The 21,185-nt window shown below is 41.6% G+C and overlaps 1 protein-coding gene across 4 annotated transcripts; it reads right to left on the bottom strand.

Moving 5' to 3' along the window:
• Positions 1-337: 337 nt before the first annotated feature.
• DCAF4 (DDB1 and CUL4 associated factor 4) lies at positions 338-21,070 on the bottom strand. Of its 4 annotated transcripts, none has more exons than XM_075030573.1 (14): positions 21,016-21,070; positions 20,181-20,296; positions 18,417-18,514; positions 16,510-16,667; positions 14,945-15,027; positions 14,130-14,232; positions 12,990-13,133; positions 12,258-12,307; positions 10,901-10,980; positions 9,183-9,278; positions 8,974-9,071; positions 8,084-8,260; positions 7,756-7,870; positions 338-6,793 (listed from the first exon to the last, which is right to left on the bottom strand). In XM_075030573.1, the coding sequence occupies exons 2-14, from the start codon at positions 20,288-20,290 to the stop codon at positions 6,600-6,602; spliced, it is 1,506 nt and encodes a 501-aa protein (XP_074886674.1). In that variant the 5' UTR covers positions 20,291-20,296; positions 21,016-21,070; the 3' UTR covers positions 338-6,599. The 4 variants fall into 4 exon arrangements, with proteins under 4 accessions (XP_074886674.1, XP_074886675.1, XP_074886676.1 ...); XM_075030574.1 differs by having other exon boundaries at positions 20,891-21,022; XM_075030575.1 differs by lacking the exon at positions 21,016-21,070 and adding an exon at positions 20,588-20,859.
• Between the last annotated feature and the right edge of the window lie 115 nt (positions 21,071-21,185).

The following is a 21,185-nucleotide window of genomic DNA, read 5'->3' as shown; positions in this document are numbered from 1 at the left end:
TATGCCAATTCAGCATAAAGATTCATCTTGAAGTAGGGGATGTGGGTTTTCCTCTCCTTCTGAGAAGCAGATATATGTGAGCTTCATATAGATGTGCACACTTTTAGTTACAATCCCTACCCAAAACCTTTAGGCCAAACTTGGCTTAAATGCATACCAGGTGCATGCTGCACCTGAGACTTGCAGCTAGGGAATCAGATGGCAGAACAGCATGGCTGCAACACGTAGCTATTGTCAGGGTAGCAGCAGGCTGTAACATGTAGCTACTTGAACAAGAAAAACAGCTTTGTCTTTCACTTCCCTGCCCCCCCCTGCCTTGATTTTCCTGCTCATTCATCCTCCTGCACAGTTCCTCACAGGTGAATTTGCGCTCACTGAAGTTGGCCAAGGTATCCTGTATGTTCCTGACTGTGTCACTTGTGAATTGGCCATTTGGTTGTGTTCTGGAAAATGACAAGCCTTGCTAGCTTTTGATGTCGACAAGAGTTTATTTGTTGAAATAAACACCATCATTATGTTAGATCTGCCTTGCATTTATGCAAGGTGTCTGTCTGCTGTGGCTGTGCTGAGACATTCACAAATGCCCCTGTTGCTTTGGGTAGCCTGGGCTTTAACATTGCAGGACTCTGGCTTCCCACCTGGTCATACAGACTTTGCTCCTCTTCATCTTTTTGCTTCCAGCATATCCAGCCCAATGAGGTTTAAGTACTACTATCGCACACTATTTCGCAGCCTCTCGTTTTCACGTTTCACCGTCAACTGATGTTGTCAGTCACTTAACTCCACATATTGTGGCATTGTCCTTGCATTTGATTTATTGCTGATGGCTGTAATATAATTTGGCACCAACAGCTATGTCTTTGCCTGCCAGTAATTTGAGAACAGAGAGTGATTTGGACAAGCAATTGAACTGTCTGGTTTTTGTCATCTGTGTCCCATCCCCACCCCCTGCTTTAGCTGAGCACTCTTTCTTGGTAAAGCAATGTTGATATGTATATTCTGTCAGTTGCAGCACATAATATATCATAAAATGTTTTTGTTCATAGTGCAGGCACATCAACAGTGAAATCATAGCAATGCCAAAATAACAAAAACTTACTCTGAGGGCTTTCAAAATCAACAGTATAATGTGACAAAGACAATGCTAAACTAGAATGGCATCTAGTTAGTTATCTTAAGCCAAAATTAAAGTGCATTCAGCTTTTAAACTTCATTTTTATTGGATATAACTCAAAAAATAAAACAATACAGATACAGTTCATATATATATTAAAAAAAGTCCTCATGTAGGAAATGTCTCAATTGCGGCATTACACAAATTCTAATGTCAAGAATGCCTGGAGATTTTGAAACACTCTTGATTTCTGACATTTTGAAAAGCTGGCTAAATCTTTCTGGTTCTGCTTAAAAGGCAGTTTTACAGCAGCACTGGAGAGAAGCAGTACTGTATGTATGATAATGTACAGATGATGACTTGTCAAGAAGGCATCGGAGTGCTTTACAGCTACCATTATATTAATAGAACTGCAGATAGGAAAGAAGTTGTTTGAACAAGAAAAGGCAGGTGATCTTGATTATATTTTCAGACATTACTTAAAATGGTTTATCACCTTTGTGCCTTGGCTTCCATTTTTGAAACATGAAACTAATTCGTGAAGTGCTTTAAACACTCAGGTCAAGCATCTTTGAACCCCCAGCCCCTCTTCCCAGAACCCCTGTCTAGAAAGTACTTTGGGTTGGTATTGAGTGCTTGATTCAGCTCACAGTGTATGTAGTACACCTAGTATATACAAGCAGCTGCCAGCAACTGAAGGTTTAGGGACTAAAGCTGAATTGTCCACTGCCAGATTATAATTTTTCTGAAAGCAGCTACTGTAAGGGGACAGACCTTGAGACTAGGTATGTATTCAGGCTTGAATTCTCACTTCCTCACAATGGATGCTTAATTTTCTAGTACTGATAGAATAGCTCCCTGTTAAGCTCAAAAATGTAAAAATGCCCAAGTGAAATTGTGACTAGTAAATTGATGTTTTTAACCTCTTAGTTGTAGTATTCATCAGGATAACAGGGAAGGAATGACCATGAAGCCATGCACTGCAATAAATCAGGGCCAACAGAAAGACATAAACCCCCACCACAGAAGACCCAAAAGCAAATCCCCTCCCTGCTTTAGACACTTCAAGTTAAAACTGTAAAAGCTGAAGTTCCTACCTGTTATGTCTAAAAACCTTTTGTGACCTAAAGGGTTTTATGTGGAAAGAGCCTTTTTAATCAGGGTTGAGAGATGACTAATAGAAGCAGGGTTTATGGAACAGAACAAGGGTGAGACTCTGGCTTCAAAAACAATCATGTTGATGGGAGGAGGGACTCGCAGTTTGGTCAGTGGAGAGAGCCTGGTGGTCCGCTCTGAGCCTTGCTCCAGTGAGCAAAACAGACCAAACAAATTGTGTCTGCTGGAGGAGGGATGCTGCAACCTATCTTGGAGTGCAGGTTTGGCCCTTCTGAAGTTTCCTACTAGCTCAGTACTTGCTGAGAAGCTGAGGCAAAGAAATGTGGTATTTTGACACTGTAGCAGAGGGGAAGAGTGCTGCAGTTCCTCACTATTTAACTGCTTAGGGTCCTAGCTATTGCTGCGTAATGAAATAGTTGATTTAATATACTTCAGCCACTGCCTGCAGGCTGCTTGCTGTTTGTCACTGAAGCCAAATTGCCTCTCTTGCCCTGCTTCCCCTCTCCTTTCATGCTGCTCTTGCAGGCTTAATTAGAAGTGTTGGCTGCAAAAGCACTAATTGAATGAATAGGTTTGCAGGGACATGTGTGTGCACTTGGCTCCTGGAAACAACAGAAAGCAAATAAGCATCTTTTGTTTTATGAGTTTTGCCTAAAAGAGAAGAAACTATCTTCAGTTATGTAAGATGCCTTTCTGCCACAATTCCTAGTTTGTGTTTCCCACGGTAACTGGGCACAATTGTTGCATGGTCTTGTTCTTGCAGAACAGGCAGTACTGGAGTTAAAAGCACTGAAAAGAGTTTAAATGCTATTTTAAATTTGGGAATTAATTGTGATTTGAGGGAGTTCATGATCCTTGTGATTTGCTACCTGCAAGTGTTTGAACCACACATGTTTACTAGCAAGCGTATCAATATAAACTATGTTCCAACTCAACTCTGAGTTGATTATCAGATGTAACATCAGGAGTTTGCAGTGGGATGGGGTTAGCTACATTCTATTTCCTGAACAGATGCTTAGTTGCAGTATGCATTATTAACTAAGTCAATGCAAATGCTTTTGAAAGTTGTGCGGCGTGCATTAATCACTGTGTATGCAACAGAAAATGTCCCAAATTAACATAACTAATCAAGACAAATTGCAGAGTATTTTCTCAAATTGAAAAGCAAGCCAAGAATCATGTCTCTTGGTTATCCAAGGGTAGTAGAGGGAAGGGGAAGAGCCTGCAAGACTGACTGACCGACCATCTGAGGAGAACAGGGGACCCCTGGTCTTATAAACAAGGTCTGTAGAAAGAAGGGGCAGCACGGAGTATGCTGTGAGCAGCATCCACTCCACTTTGTGTGAGAAAGAAGGCTCTGCAGAGGAACGCTAAAGCCAGATGTATCAGGGGAGCCATAGTTGTAAGGAATTCACAGCTCAATCTGCCTGTGGGGAAACAGAATTTGGCTGTTAATGGGACACAAGAAAGATTTGGGAGTTTTGAATGTATGCTCAGACAGGGAAGAAAACGTTTTGAGTATTTGCTGGGATTCATCTTTCATCTTGACTACCCATGCAACAGCTATTTCATACAGAATATATTCACACTGTAAAGTTATTACACTGCTCCCAAGAGGAGAGTTTTCCTGCTCTATTGTCTTCTATATAGATTAATGGGTAAAAGAAATACAAAGAAAGGGAAGGAGATCACCACACATACCACTGGAGTGTGGTGAGCAATAAGAGCTGCTGAGAAGACAAGACAGTTTCCTAGAACAGCACATTGCTTAGGCCTGAAGGTTGTGAGAGGACTGGAGAAAGAAGTGTGGAGCCCTGCAGGACAAAGAGGATTTTTAGTAGGGCCCACCCTTCCCGGCACCTGTATTTGAATAATTCCCTCTTATCCAAACTCACTTGAAAAATGGAAGGGGAGGGGAGTGCATTGGAAACAAACAAAAAACCACAGGTGTCTTGGTTTAACCCCAGCTGGCAATTAAGCACCAGGCAGCCACTCACTTGCTCACTCCCCCCCGCCGCTGCAGCTCACGCTCTCCTTCTCTGGGAAAAACATTTTGTAACTGATGGAACAGTTTTGCCAACCCACTTGTTTAACTGCAAATACTCCTGCTCAGTTACAGCCCAAGAGCTTTCCCTGTGCATGCACCAGTGTGAGATGGAGCTGAGCTGATGGCCCATCATGATGAAGGTGGTAGGGTGCAATCCCTCCACAAATAGGTTGCTCTGGCCAAAAGCTTTAGGTGCAAAAGAATAATAGTATCTGCCGAGAAATAAAAAAAGCTAGAAACCGTAGTAGCATGCCTAGGAAGGTAGTAGTGAAGGTTTTGTCTGAGGGAAGGAAGAGGATTGCTTGGTACCCTGCTGTGCCTGATCAACCAACAGCATCTCTCACCTCCTTTGGGCCGCAGCAGTACTACACCAGCTCTTCAGTGTACCTAAAGTTACCCCTACCTATGTCCTGTCTCTGCCTATACACGGAGAGCAGATACTCCGCTGGAGTACTGCTGCTCTACTTCTGCTGCTGGAAAGTGTCTTTCTGCTGCTTGATGCCTTCCCTGCCCCTTTGAGCAGGCCCGTTGGCCCTAAGCCCCGGAAGGGTTTCTGAGACAGCACTACAGGCACAGGACGACATACGGCAAAGTCAGGAAGGGCCTTGGAAAACAAATGAATTATGCCTGCTCAAAAGACATGGTGGAGTGAATGGGGTAAGCGGCCAAGAGACGGATATCAGCCCTCTTTCTTCTTGTTCCTAGAATGCAATTTAGTGAGGTAGAAAAGCTTTGATGGGGTCTTGCAAGCTCCTTCCTTCCCAGGATGCTCCGCACTGTTGCACCCCTCTGCAACAAAGACACAGATGGTATCCCAGGTGTGAGTGCTGTGCTGGGTACTCCCAACTATAGGCCACACCTGTAGTCACCAGCAACACTTATATTTGTGCGCACGTGCAGCCTACACCCCATTTCAGAAGGCACTGGGAATGGACACCCAGCCTAGCTCTCTGACATGGCCATCTCACTGAGCCAGCTGGACACGGCCTCCATCTTAACATGCTGTGCAGCAAGGGTGGGATTATAACCTGTTTGTATGGTCACCTGCTGACGTGACAGGACCCCACGGGAAGTAGCATCTCTGGTGACACAGTTGTATATCTGATGCTCTAAGTGGATCCCAGTAAGGGCAGTTCCTGCATTCCTTTTCTACGAATTCTGGAAAACTTGAGTGCATCATGTCTTTCCTGTGAAGCCCATCAGTAGCCCCATCTAGTTCACGAGGGCCTTTACCCCCTGTAGGCTCCTGATCTTGTCAGTGCTTCCTACATATACTAGCTGCAGGATGGTCTTGTCCAACCCAGACTGGTTACCAGGAAGGAGCTGGAGGTAATGAGGCTCCACGGGATAACGACTGTTCTCAAATACAGATACAGTGTCATCCAGTTACTGTGAGCTGGTGCTACAACTTCACAGCTGAGGGCCCAGTTATAGCTCTGTATGTGAAAGCCCTGACTCTGCACAGGGGATCTCATATCCAAAGAGGATGTGGACAGTCCAGACCGGGCTTGTCTCCTGCTACAGCTGCATGAGCAAGCCTGCCGTTCCAGACTGCTGACCAAACTCCACGTTAAGGGGTGTGGACTCAGTTAGGAAACACTACGATAAATTGACAGGGACATTCAGCCTGGACTAGGAAAGGGGCTTTGTTCTACACATGCTGCCTTTTAAAGGGAATGGTGGCAGGGCAGTGGCACGCTACCATCATCTGAAAAGGACAAAGTTTAGCATGGCCCAGCTCAAAGGACTGACAGTGTGAGTGGGGAAACAGCTGTTCCTTGAACTGCTTCCAAGCATAGACGTAGTAGAGACAGTTGATGCAGGGACCCAGACCAAAGCTACTCCAAACCAAGCCCCAGAACACCTGTAGTGTCGGCTTCTCAACACCAGCTACTTCAGTCTGCTAATCCACTCCATTGCACCAGCCTACTTGCTAGTGTAGATGTAACCACAGCTAAGTGGTTATATGACCAAACTACGATTAAGTTAGAGCAGCCTTTTGACAGCAAATTCAGCTAGCATGAGACAGGCCCTTACTGAAAGTTACCAGCTTTTCAAAGCTTATAGTTAGATTTCAGAGGCTGAATATTACCTAAGAAGTTAATCAGCATTCAGCTTTTATTTACAAGATCTCTGAGATGTGTACAGCAAGATTTGCTGAACCGGCTGAAGGAGGTTCAGAATTTCATGGCTAAAGTAGATGCAACAGCAGCATGTAGTGACTCAACAGCACGGTGACTGGTGCAAAAATCCTGAAGTCAAATATATGCTGACATGTGTATGCCGACAGCTTTGTAGACCAGGTCTGAGGAGAATATTGTGTCAGTTATAGGAGAAGTGGTAGAGATCCTGCTTGACAGCCATGAGTAAGCCAGGAACTCCTCGGCTACCCCCAAGTCTTGAAGAAAACACCACACTGGGAATGGCATCTTTGGAAGATGGGTGGGGAGAAGGTATGGTTCTAAGCAGATGGGCATCTTGGAGACTCCAAATTCTGGTGTAGCAATCCTGACCAACTGGAAAGGACACCAGAATTCAACATTACACAAAAAGTATTTTACATGGCTCTGTAAGATTATCATCACAGAAGGTCTATGGGGAAAAAAAAAACCCCAACCATTTCTACATACACTAGAGGCAAAGTGATTATCAATACTTTATGAAACAGAAATTCTACACTGAATACTGCAAAAGTGGGAAAAACGTGCATTTCCTATTAAGCAATAAAAGGTATGATAAATCAGTATTTAGAGTGCTTTCCTCATTATCAAGCTCCTAAGCCAAAAAAGGGAGAAAAACTCGCTGTCAAATTGACAAGAATTCTTGTCATTATTCCATCATGTATTGACAAATCCAATGAGAGGTCACTGTTTACAGTGACATTGTGAAACTTGGCTACACTATAAGGATTTAGGGGTTTTGCTTCATTTATTTTTACCTTTCCTTCCCCCACCCCAAATAAAATAAAATAAAAAAATAACCTCAGACTGTAGCCAAGTGTACTCAAAATGAATCTGGGTGGTATAGACAGTTTACAAGGAGTTATGCTTACATGCCGATGCTTCAGTCCATCACCACATTACCCACTTAAGCACCAAATAAACATATATACGGTCTTTAGTCTCTATACAAAGTTACGCCACGTCTCCCATTTAACATGTTATTTCCCTGTATTTCAAAATCTAGTGTTTTCTGCTCTACCCTTGAGACACACTGTAGAAAGGATAATGGGACTTTTGCAGGACAGCAGATAAAGCTGTCAAGCGCTACATGGGAGTGATTACAGTAGGTGTGCATCCATAACATTATTTCTTAATTTTCATTGTATATTACAGTATGTCTAAGGCTAAATTTCTTCTGAATTTTGAAGAATTAACAGCTTTACATCTTCCACCAGCTGTACTAAGAAACACTCCTCGGGCATTAAGAAAATCACTGCCAGGCATTGTACAAGTAGAGGGGAAAAAAGTCAACACACCTGCGGTGAGAAGTCCTTCCTCCTCATTTACATGCAGAGGGAGAATAGCATATTCATTGTGATGACCTTTGTACTGTTTCACACACTTCGCTGTTCTCAGGTCCCACAGTTTTATCTGCAAGTTGAAGTAATTGAAAGAGGATATATTAACAAAGCAGAAAGCACTTGATGGTTGATACATAAGTGGATCTGGAAGAGGACCCATATATGGAACTATCACCCAGTTCCATACTACCCCCCAAAGAACAGCCCTCAGGACTGGGATAAGCACCTGTCAATGCCCAGACACTAAAAAGAAGAGAATATGCTAAACGCAACAAAGCCATACCTTTCCAGCCATATCTCCTGCCATAAGATAATGTTCAGCCTCAAGAAGGCGAATAGATGTAACTGCTGAGTCATGGAAGAGACGAATTGCTTTCCAGCTCTGGCCCTTTCGGTTGCGCTGACGCACATCAATGCTGAAAATCTCACCTGAACGGCAGCCGTTGTACAGCATTGGGGTCTGGAAAAATCCAAGGGAAAGAAGCATCCTATGGGACACTTGAAAGGATCTTACAAGTTACACAGACAGAATCTATGTCAAGCTTTTGAGCTCTCTGGTGCAGTTGTCAAATTGTTTTATTAACATGGGCATTAAGAACCAGAATTTTTATTACACACGGCAACATTTTTCAGCCAACTCATTAGTTCCATTCAAACCTCAACTATTTACTTCAGCTGCGAAAGTTCAGCTATGTAAGTAGGAACTTAGTCTAACATAACAGCAAAACAGGAACTGGAATCCTTATATTCCAAATTTCACCCTTCTCACTAAATCTTTGTGAGCAAGTCCTTTGTATTTTATAGGGGTTTTCTTCTTCTTGATGGAGACAATACACTGAGCGTTAACAAAATGAGGTCATTTGCCAAAACCAAAACAATTTTACAACACATTATTACTGTATTCTTTATACTTCCTTTATCTCCTTTTTACCTCTGTACGATTAACAAAAATTACCCCTGTTGCCACAGAGTTTGAAATCAGTTAATCTTTTTTGTTGCTATTCAATTGTGTGCAAACATCAGACCACATCAGCTCTGTTGTGGAATAGGTATCCAACAGCAACTGTAATCACAACCTTATGTACAGGAGGACGAGTCCCATCGCAAACGGAACAAAAAGCCCACCAATGAGGCAGCACTCTGAAAAAATGAAGGGTGTATGGTTCTTCTTACTTGTGTGGCAAACTGTTGTGCCAATACATCGCTACCGGTTCCAAATGTCTGTCGATGCCCTGTCACTACATTGGTCACAAGAACTCGTCGTGTCAGGCCTAAGGAAGACAGGTTATGTTCATTTAGCCGTAACTTGGATAGCAGCTGGGAGATTAATGCAAGAAGTCTTGCCCACTGAGGTGGAAGGGGTGGCTAGCCTTGCAAATCACCTGTGCTGAAGCAGTTGTCTGCTTGGGGATTCAGGCACCAAGCACAGGACCAGGCAGTGGATATCTTGAAGCTGCACAGCATTCCAGGTCGATCTCCTAGGAGACAGGAGCAACACATGAAGCGACCATAAAATGTTAGGACAAGATGGTAACTCAGAAAGCTTCTCTGGATTTCCATACTTCTTTCAACATCTCAATGTGAAGCAGAGAAAATGTTACCCAATTAATGTCCCTGTGCTACTCAAGAGACAGGAAACAGAAGTGCGACTTCATGACTGTAAACTGAAGACTTACAGTCTATATAGATAGATGATTGTGAGAGACTGTGAAATTATTCAGTAGTCAGAGGGCTGACCATGGCAGGAAAGAGAAAACTAACACTTGCCTTACAGCACTGAGTAAGCCATTTTTCAAAGACGAGTGGGCTAGAAACTCAAAACATTTACTTCATAAGCTATAGATTAGCCAGAGCCTAACCTGTAAGTTCTTGGCCTGCCTATTTAAAAAAAAAAAAGGTTTGAGTAAGTAACAATATCCTAGATTTGACCCTTACTCAAATAGCTCCTGCACAAAGTCTACTATTGGCATAAATTTTAAGTCCTCAGTTTTCACTTCCTTCATGGCACATCCATGATCATACATATGTCAGGCAGCACAGACACATCTAAAACATGGGTTTAGACAGGTTAAGTTCTACTTTGCTCCCAGCATCTACTTAGCAATGTTCCCTCAAACCAACAATTTAGGAGAGTAAAGTAAGTCAAGAAACTTGGAAATGCCTAAAACAGTCAATAGGAAATACTAGACAGGAGGACTTTGGTGGAACTCAGGGCATCTGATTATGGTGAATGGCTTCAAACGTTCTACAGAGCAACTGGGCATGCTGGCCTAGTAGCAATCCATCTTCAGTGATTCTTCAAGTTCATGCTAACTCCATGCATATTTTTTTTTTTATTTATGTCTGCCTGACATTACAAATTTAAAATAGGTCCATAACTCTTATCTATCACAGACTTCCTCTGTATAAACGTAACTGATCATGTCTGAATGGAAACTGGGTTAGAGGACTGTACTATGTGACTTGAAGAAGCATATTCTGACATCTATCACAAAGGTCCAGTTAATAAAGTCCTGTCCCCAAGAACACTGAACAAACAAATATATAAAGATACAGCTACAGCCATCAGACTTAAGACATAGGATTCTCCAAATCAATCATGCTTACACACAACTGAGCATGAGCTTGTACAAGGAGGTATGGGCTGAGACATTTACCAGCTTTCCACCTTTGATTAATCCACTGAGCATACTTGAGTAGCTACTATGCGAAGGGATTCTGCAATGATTCTAAATAGTCTATAAGGAAATTTGAGTACTTCTTGTGTGCAGCTTCTGAGTATTAGTTTCAGGCCAGGCTTCTCATGAAAAATCTCAAATGTTTACAAGTGAGGTGTTCTCCTACCAAAGTCAAGTACTACATCATCATCAGTTAAAAACAAACTAGTGCTTTGAATACTGCTTGTTAATTAATTCTTAAGGTAAGTTCATCTGTTCACTTCTTAAACTGTTTCAGACTTTTCATGTTTTACAAGAATACAACAGTCTCACCAGCTATTGAAGAAAAGTGCAGAAATAATCTTTCCTTTGTGCTCTTTTCACACCATAACTGCTATCAAAAACTGGAGAAAAAAAAAAAAACCACAACAAAAACACCCTACCTGGGTTAGTGCTGCTGAACAATGATGCTGGAAGCAGACTGGCACAGCCTGGTGTTTCTGCAATTCCCATGAGACACAGCTTGCTGAAGTGAGTTAAGGAAAACAAAGATTTCTCCCTAGAATGGAACAGGCTGCCTAACATTTGTAGCTGGGAAAAGCAAGATGCTCTGACACAGCCACAGCTCACAGTACTTTCCCTTTGAGATCTTTGATGTGCCTTATAATTTACAATTAAGTCTTCACTTTTCATTTCTTTCATTGGAAAGAGCTAGACAGAACTCAAATTCTTGCTTGTGTATTTTCACTACCAGAAAGACAAGACAAGAGGAATACTAAAGCATCTTTCTAGTGATAGAAAAAAAAAAGCATGGCCTACATGGATCATTCTTCTCATCTTTACATACTGATGATGCTGCATTAATACAGATCTGTTTTTCATGGAGATTAAGTTGGAAAAAGGGAAGCACGCATTGGGGAGGCAAGGAAGACTCACTTCAGATTACATTAAAATACTTTCTGAAGATTACACCAGGTATAAATAGGATTTGAAAGCTGCATTTCAAATTCAGCGGGGTAAATCTGTGATATGACTAGAGAAAAGCACAAAATAACCAAACCAAACAATCCCCAACTCCTAACCAGCTGTGAGCAAGCCTGATGAACTCCTGCCACCTTCTGGATCAGTCCTGAATTGCTTGGCTTTTCCCATGAGCCATTACACACATTTCTATGTAATTTCCTCTTCTGGCACTTTAATAGTAATCTGTTGCCTGCCATCTCACACATTAAAACCTCCTTTTCTTCCTCTCTTCTGTGCTTTGCACTGTCCATTACTGCTTCCTCTACTATACCATCAACCTTCCTCTTCTTCTCAGACAGATCTGCAGAACATGCTCTGAAAGGTGCAGAGCATCATGCCAGTGAACTGCTCCCATTCTCCTCTCGCCCCAGCCAACATGGGGATGGTTTACAACTGAAACCAACCAACCCACTTCAAAGAGAAAGTTAGTTGCCTTAACCCTCTTTCCTGTTCTTTTGCCCCAGCCAATTTCTAAACATCAAATCATTTTGCATATGGCATCTACACTATTAATGAAGTGGGAAGTCTCCAGGGCAGGAAACATGGTCTTTCATCTACTATTACACTGGAACAATCCTACATATATCTATAACAGAACCATACATCTGTCTCACTAGCTCCAACATCTTTCCATTTTTATAACTTCCTCTGTTTTCCAGAAAACTTAATTTCTGGGACAACTACATGAGAGGTCTTCCTGGAAGTTAGTTGTTCTGTGCAGCATGATGCAGACTTGTGAAAGCTGAACTTAATTTGTTTCTTTTTTTAAAAGGATATAAAACATGAGAATCTGGATGAGTCAATGATGCCCAGCACACAGAATTCACCTTCAGACACAAGAAGACATACTATTTTTGTGACCTCTTATTCAATTCATGAAAGGGTATTTCCATGCAAAGATGACATAAAACTATGCGCTGGGCACACTTCCTTAGCCACGAAATAGCCCAGTAATGGGACACAAGCATTTTAGCCACATACTCCTCTGAAACGTAGGAGACAGAGCAGCATTGGGAAGTCTGTCCAAACACAGCCTGAGGCACCAAGCACATCCTATTATTTAAGGCATCATCCTTAAAAGAATCTGAGCATGAAGAGATTATGAAAGCTTGTTTTAAATACGCTTCATGTTCAAGGATAAACACATTTTCCCAAAATTATTTTTAAGAAAGAAGCACACAAATCTTAGAAGTTTCTGGCCCTCAACATAAATTTTGTCGGCTACGGCCACGTGCAACTCTGAAGTAAGCACTATTCTTGGAAGCTGATACTTTATATAGTCTTCTGTTCCAATTGTAGCATAACACTCCTGAGAACTAACACTGGTACTGAGCACTTTCAGAGACAAGTTTACCACAATTCTGCATTTATCCAAGCTTCGCACTGCTCAATTCTTCCATTCTCTCCTCCTAACCCCGTCCCCAACCCTCATGCACTTCTACCTGTGCCTCCCAAGAACAGCATTCTGAGAACGCAACAACTGAAGGAAGCAGGAACAGAGCACAGTACTTTGCGGTTTGTGAAGTAGAGGTTGTCATACATCTCCACAGTGAGAGTCTCCTTCCCCAAACCACTGAGGTTGATGATACCATATTTACATCCTCCATGCTCTACATCGTTCACAGTGAATATCCGTTCGCAAGCAACATCCGCCTGTAAAATAAAAGCTTACTGGTCACACTTACTGGAAACTTACAGGAAAAAACAGCTTGAGGGAGCTGCATTAGGTCTAAAATGAAACAACACATTCGTTTTGATCTCTTTACACCATCCACTTTCCAATCATCTCTAAAAACAGTGGCCAACTCCCTTTTATACGCATGCACAGAAAAAACATGAGCAAGAAAAGGATTTAGTCCTTGAGTAACAATAAATACTCTTTCCAATTTTATCAGTTCTAGACACTTACTCTGGCTGATTAGTAAGCACAGACTGTTATTGGTAGAGAACTCAAACCAAAAATGTAAACCTTATCAAAAGCGAACGTGGAATTCTCCTGATGTTGATCACCTTTTTAGGCTGGTGCTACATTTCAATTTTTCTTCTATGACACTAAGTTTCTGACTCCCTTCTGGCTTCAGCTACCTATGCAGGGCTCTGTTTACAAGGCCAGGAGCTGGTCCTGGAGAGCTTCCTACATAGACTCTGAAAGATTTGCTCCAGAGACCTCTCCTGCAGTACCATTAAAACCAGAGGAAACTGCCTTCAAATCATGAAATGCAAAATGATTAATGATGTTTACATAGATTCTCTGGACCACAAACTTGGCCCCTGCCAAAATTCTTCTCTTCCATTTTCTTCTTTCTCTTAATTGTCTCCACTCCCCCTCCCAGCCCCACACTAATTATCCACTCAGCTCCTGTTTCTTTCCAAGAGGACATGTTGATCAGCTTAAAAAAAAAAAAAAAAAAAAAAAAAAAAAAAAATCACTTTCATGTTCAACCTTTTCACCATTTTCCTTTCTAGGAAAGGAACAGCCTCTTCCTACCTGTTTACAATTACCAAGCACAGATTTTGATAACTGACACAACAGAAATAATGCATCTTTGACAGTGAAATTTGTCCTATGGGATTTGATTACAAGATCCTGAATTTTCTCTGAATATAGGCTCTCTTTATCCTAAAGACTTAACAGTTCTCACAACATACCACAATTATTTTAAAATTGTTGGTTCCAGCAACTGAGGAATCTGGACTGTGAATTTCTATCTTCTGTCTCTGCATGCAGTTCACTTTTAGTTCATGGACCAGTCTGTAAAAGCAGGTAGGGGAGGGGAACAGAGAAGAATTCAGTTAAGCCTAGAATTCAGGTAATGCCAATGAAAAGAATTCTGGATAGGATATCCAGAACTGTTCCTCAATCACAGAAGATAAAATGCCTGAACAATTAGCATGCTGCAATTTCACTTATATAATCCATGAACATGTGCACTTTCCACATTAATTGAATTTCATCCTGTTATTTTGAATCCCAGCACATCCTCAGTAGCAGAAACAACCACATAGCAAGTCACTAACTTGCCTTCTGCACTTACTGAATCTGAACTATCTTAGCTATTCTAATGGGGGGCAGGGGGAATGGTCACATCAGTTGAAGAGCATTCATCCAAAGAAAAGTTGCACTGTAAGCAGTCTGCATATATATATATATCTATATATCTATCTGTGTGTATATATATATATATATACACACACACACACAGAGATATATATATAACAGCATGTATAGGGAAAAAAAAAGTGAAGTTTTAAACTCCATTTATCCGAAATTGGGAAACCTCTTCTTCATTTGAATTCTCACCACTTTTGTAATCTGATTATTAAGAGAACATAACTATTTTTTTATTATAAGCAATATGTTCCTCTTCATTTAGGAACAGTAGGAAATGCAAAAAAACCTGAAAACCTGACAGGAACAGTTGCACTAACAGCAGAACTTGGTATTGCAAATCAAATCACTGTACCTGCAATAACTCGTGGAGCTGAGCAAACCCAGCTGTCTTTTCTGTAACAGCATAGATGAGTTCAGTCCAGCCCTTGTTGTTTTCTGGAAAAGAGTAAAATGAAAAGTGTACTCAGTCATTTGCTTGTTTACAATTCAAACATGGCTGTGGGTCTTAGACTTTTGGAATACTTAGCTAACTTTTTCCTCTAGCCTACATACATTAAAATTCTCAGAACATCTATAAAACACATTCCAGCACACCTCCCTGGTCTACTACAGTAAGTAGACAAGAATATATTCCTGTGAGGTGTGGGGTGCTTTTATAAATACAAAAACTGGAGAAAAAAAACCCAAAACCCAAAACAACAGCCATTGTTTTCGCTTGACATAATTAGCAGTACCACCTTGAGGTGCAAAGTCACCTTCTGGTTTCACATTAACACCTTAAATTCTTATTAAACAGCAAAATTTTCTACCACAACAAGTCTGTTATTAATCATGCAGTCTTACTGCTGCACTAAACTACTTTTCCAGTCATAATTTTTTAAAATTTCACACAAACACAAACACTTTCTGGGGAGACCAAAGGATAGAGTACTTTGCAGAGTTATGGAGTAACAAATCTTTTTGATAATGCTCAGACAAAGCAAGAGCCAAACATTAAGAGTCAAAACGTTCTTATCTGGGAGCCTAATTCAGACGTCTGATTCAATAGCCAGATTTTGAGAAGAGATGTACATCCACAGTTCCCATTAACAGCAACATGGCCAGCAGCTTTCTGGCATCTATGAAACCTAAACTGCTCATGGAAGCAGCTAAAACAACTGAAAAAAAAGCCCAAACCAAACCAACAGCAGCACTTTCACAGTGAAGACTGAAGAGCTGAATAGCTGGTTGAATTGAGAACTTCATTGCCTAAGGAAAAAATAGTGCTCGCTTCTTCCAAATTACAGCATATTTAAGCTGAGCTGTGATTTGTAAAGTTGTAAGACATAGCTTTCAGGTAATTAAAAACCATCCTTGTTGGGTATTTTACCCTAATTACAGATATGCAACATCAGTATTAACTCTGCTGTAACACTTTATGATGAAAAGCATACAGGTTTTCCAGGCATAAACGCAAGACCTGCCTAGATTTAACTGTCAAAAAAAAATTGTTGATGAAAAAGTTGTTTCCACAAAATATCATCAGTATTGTTTGTTCAGAGTCCAGGAATATGATCGATACATTTATTAAACATGTGGAAAACTTAAAATCAAGACGTCACTTTGCCAAATCAAGGCAGGGATTTGAAACCTGGCATCCAATGTCTTGACTCAAGTGTAACTGTTGGACAATCTGCAATTCTAAGCACAGTTCCTGTCTCTTTACAGGTTTTTTGTTAGTAATGACTTGCTTTCATTCCTGTGTGGAACAGCCAAACAAAAGCCTTCAAGGACTACAAATTCTCAGCAAAAAGAAATTTTCATTTCTTCAGACAGCTTAGGGAACTGTACCACAGTCAGAATTGAAAGGCTTTAGCTTATAATCTGTCCTGGGCCAGAGCACAATAAAGCCTAATTGCAATCTTTTTCAGAATGTACCTTCTTTTGTTTTTCTTCCTCTTCTAAGAGTCTCAGTCTTTTGCATTCCATCGCCTTGTACTGAATGCTCTCCTTGGTGAGTGGGTTGTAGTTATTATGTCCAGGCAGCAGGCGAAAATAGCGGTTCTTTTCTGAGTCATAGTAAAATCCTGGCAGTTCTTAGGGAAAGAAAGAAAAAAAAAAAAGTGGCAAAACCCAGGCAAAATCAGATGGATAACTTAGGTTTTGTTATTGCTCTTTGACATCTCACATCTTCATGGGAATGTCAGTGTCATGAGGCTCAAAGCTCTTGCTCCCAGCAGGTCCCAAGCATGATACACAGACTAGGAACAGATGATGGCCACTTAAAGGAAAAAAAGATTATTTATAGTTTTCAAATGGAGTGTCGTTACACAGATACAGAAGCGATGTCACCACTGACCAAGATGAAATTCAGACAGATCAAAGAAGCAGAGAGGGAAGGTTTTGCTGTAGAACAAAAATGATCTTTCTTCATCAATCAATCCTGAAAGGACAGTGCTGGTTAAAAGACTAGGTAGGGCAGTCCCAAACAACAACAACAACAAATTCACAACAAGGTATCACCCAAACCAAAATAAAGTGATTCACTTCACAGAACAAGCCACTTTTTCTTCAACACATAGGAGAGATTTAGATACAATCAAGAGTACATTTGGACAATACACAGAGGCTCCTTCCAAAGATAAACTGGGATGAGAGAAACATTCAATTTTAGTGCTTCACTAAATTCACAGAGGCAGACAGGTAAAGTACTTTGACAGATTCATAATGGTACGTTGTCCCCAGACAAATGATTTTATTCAGAAGAGGGTGAATGTTAACATTTCACTTCAAGAGTTTTTATTTAAACCTTTATCTACTACCAGAAATTGCATCTGAAGTAACCTCTTTTTGCTGCTGCTTACAATTCAGCTCCTTGTCAGCATCTTTTAGGTTTCAGCTTGGCAACAAGTGACCAAGATTTATTCAGGTCAACAAAAAGATAAGTTAGTGAATGAATCAGTAAGGTTCATAAAAGCACGCTGCGTTTACTATACAGAATCTAATTACACAGCAATAAGTGTTTTGCAGGATACATCTCCTAACATGCTCACAATCTCTTAAGCACAAAAGGGTGATATACAAAAAAGGTCTCTAAACTCTGGCTTTGTCTGTTGTTAAGAGGTTATAGAGTCAGTGGTGTTTCAAGATTCTCCTGTTGTGGAGAAATATATGTTCCCACAGGCTTAGCTTTTGCTATGGTGGTTTAATGAGTCAGGAAACCAGAATGCAAACAGGACATCTTCCTCAATAGCACTGCTACTGCATCAAGTCTGATTTCACCAGTCAATTCCCTGATAATGAACATTTAGCCAGAGTGTATTTCTTACAGACTACAAAATACACTCAAGGCATAGAGATGATTCCCCCCGCCCCTCCCCCTGAAGTGGTAGATCGTTGTGTCTTTTAAAAGACTGAGTAACTGGATACAAGTTACAATTTTTTATATGGTCTCTTATTTTCTTTGCTTATTTAATGTTTCTACTGAAATATGTATTTTTTTAAATCTTCAGCACATATGAGAAAAGAAACAAAGTTCATTTTCTTCCCCAAACAATGTTTCTGGAAGGAGAAACAGAATTCTATTTTTTCAGTTTATACCAGCTTGGTTAGGCACAGAAATTTTCAAACATGAGAAGCACTTGTGGGCCTGAAAATGCATTTGGCCCTGCTCTCTAGATCCTGACTTACTACATCTTTTATATCACCTGATGTTACTTTTCTCTACAAACTTTACTGCTTATATCCTTCCTGTAACACAATACTATTAATGCAGCTACTACTACTTTTTTCATAGAGTCAGCAAATAGACACTGATTTTTTGACCCATAAACATGGTCTCTTACCTGGTACTACAGAATTCTGTGTTAAACTGGATGAAGAAGGATCTCCACTGCTGCTGGAGCCTTCATTCACTGGGGTCTGTGGTTCTGCCTGTTCCAGCCTAAAAAAATAGTATCACTTTCAAGATAGGCTCACAATTGTCCTACACATCTTTCCCACAAAGAATCTAGAAAGCAGCTTGTTATTGACATTAATGGAGTACAATTTTGCAGGGCTGTGATAAGCACACTGTGCATACCACTATACACTAAACAATGAAAATGAAACAGTAAAAATATTCAGCTTAAAAACCTCCCAGGAACATTAAAGATACCAACATCTTAAAAGCCTTAATTACTTGCTAAAACATTAGAGGTGGCTGCTGATTCTGCAAGTGCCTTTAACTCTTTTTGGTGAAAGATTAATTCTGGGCATTTTATCATATCCCCTGATTAAAAGAAAAGCCCATCCTTGAAAGCATGTAAGTCTTCACAGCATAAAGCGAGAGACAGTGTGGGTAAAACACTGATGTTGGGTCAAAAATATTTTGCCATTCTCTTCATGACAAGAATTCCATTGATGAGGTTCAGAAACATGCAAAATAAACAAAAGTTTAATGAAAACTCCATGAAATAAAAGTCTCTGCTTTTATCATAAACATAGCAGTCGACAGGGTAACCGCAGCTTTCTTCTTTCTGAAGTAATTTAAATGGGCATATTCAGTACTGATGAGCAGAATTCCACTGGGATGTTTTCTGAATCACCCGTACAATTCTCACTTTTTAAGACAGGTCTTATTACACATCATCTTAAAAGCATTAAGCCAAGATGTTTTGCAAGAGTCGTAATTTATTGAAAACAAAATGACAAAGAAATTCTAGTTCTAATACCAGCTCTATTGCTGTTTGATTATACAACTTTGTAAATAGTTAAAGAACATAACCGAGCTACAAGGGGAAAAACACCTCACATGAAACCCAAGCACTTCAAATTAAAGCTTTTTACTAAAATTCTTTTAATTCTATATTCACTGAACTAGGGCCCATTTGCATTTCTAACTTTTCTTACACAAATACAACTAACGGGGCAACTTGTATATGTGTGTATGTGTCTCTTTCTCCAAAAATATATTTTTTAAAAAATGCTTGGAGCATTAAAGCAAAGGATTGGCCTCTTTTATTACTGCAAGAGGCACTAAGGAAAGAACAGGGGAAAGAAAGAGAGCCATAAAAATAGCTCAAACACAGGCAAGTGTAAGTTTTAAACTTTAAAATGTCCTTTTCTGAAAGAATCAGTTTTCAAGGCAGTAGATTATTCCTGAGACCTTGTTTCAGTTTCCTGATCTGCTAGATGTAGTATTATTACGATGTTACTTAACATGCTTTCAAACTTCCAGGAAGATCCTTCAATGACAGTTTTTATACTAGTAGCCACCGAGGCATAAAATAAATGGGCAGGGGGAATGAAGTACTTGCAAACATTTTTCTTCCCCGAACTATCTTTGCATATTGATGAAGAGTTTATGGACGATCAGGCACACCTGAAAGGACTAGCTCATGGAACCACATCTCAGTTTAAAATCAATATACAGTTGTGGACACACGATAAATTTCCAGAAATCAATGCAATTCCACTCCCGCTAGGGATGATGGATATAACAGAAGTACCGTCTGCTAGATTTTTAGATGGCAACCCTCCCAGTTCTAGGTAGCCACCATCCTGCAAATTTAATTAGGCATAACACCTAATGACTTAACCCATGCTAAGCAGAAGCTGCATATACTTGCCTTTCAGTACAGTTATTGTGACTGGGTCTTCTGTACCGATGGGGATGGTAGCTGTGCTTGCGATTGCTCCATCCATGTTTTTCTTTGCCTCTCCAGTAATTTCTCTTCATATCTACCTACAAAGCAAACATTCACACACAATTCAATGCTACTTGCCTCCAACGGACCAATGTACAAGACAGTCTCTTAACACAGCCTCTTTTCAACCAGTTTCAAATAGCTTCGCAGCGGCCTGGCGATCAAAACCAAGGAGGCACGCTGAAGAAAATAATTTAAAGAGAAACACTTTCAAGTCCAAACGGCACCGTATCTTAAAAGACGAGAAAGGCAGAGCAGCACCGCCGGCCGCCCGAAGAACAGGCTGACACAAGCACCCTGCCGAGTCGACCACCTCCCGCCATGCAGACCTTACCAACGGCCTCCTTCCCGGCAGAGGGGCTCTCTCAGGGCGGGGACACACCGAAGCGATCGGCGGCGGCCTGCCCGCCTCCGCCGCGGGCCGGCCGGCCTCCCTGCCCGCCTGCCTGCCTCCCTCCTCGGGCCCAGGCACCGCGCTGCTCCCGCGGGGACACGATTGTAAGGAGCAAGAGGCCGGCGGGGGCCTCCCCTCCACACGGCAGCCAGGCCGCACCGGAGGGGCCGACACCCGCCACCACGGTTTTGTAAGCGACCAGGCCCGCTGACCGCCCGCGCTACGGGCACTTCCTCACCCCTGCTGGCCCGGGACCGGCACCGGGACCAGCCCCACGGTTCGCCCCGCCGGACTTGAAGCTAAAAGCCCCCGAGGCGGAGGCACCGCCACCTCCCGCGGGCCGCCCGCCCTCCCCTCACTCACACCGTCCCCGGCGCCGGACCTCGCCGCTTCCGCCCTGCCGCTAAGGCTCCGCCCACGCCCCGATGAGCGCGCCTGATTGGCCCGCATCCGCGCCTTACCGCTTGACGGACAGCTCGCTCACCAAACGCGGTAGAAAGGCTAAGCCGGCGCATGCGCCCCGCCGAAGGGCG

The sequence above is a fragment of the Buteo buteo genome, chromosome 6 (assembly GCF_964188355.1).
Source record: "Buteo buteo chromosome 6, bButBut1.hap1.1, whole genome shotgun sequence".
In the NCBI taxonomy this organism is placed as follows: domain Eukaryota; kingdom Metazoa; phylum Chordata; class Aves; order Accipitriformes; family Accipitridae; genus Buteo; species Buteo buteo.
This window is presented reverse-complemented; position numbering and strand designations above follow the sequence as displayed.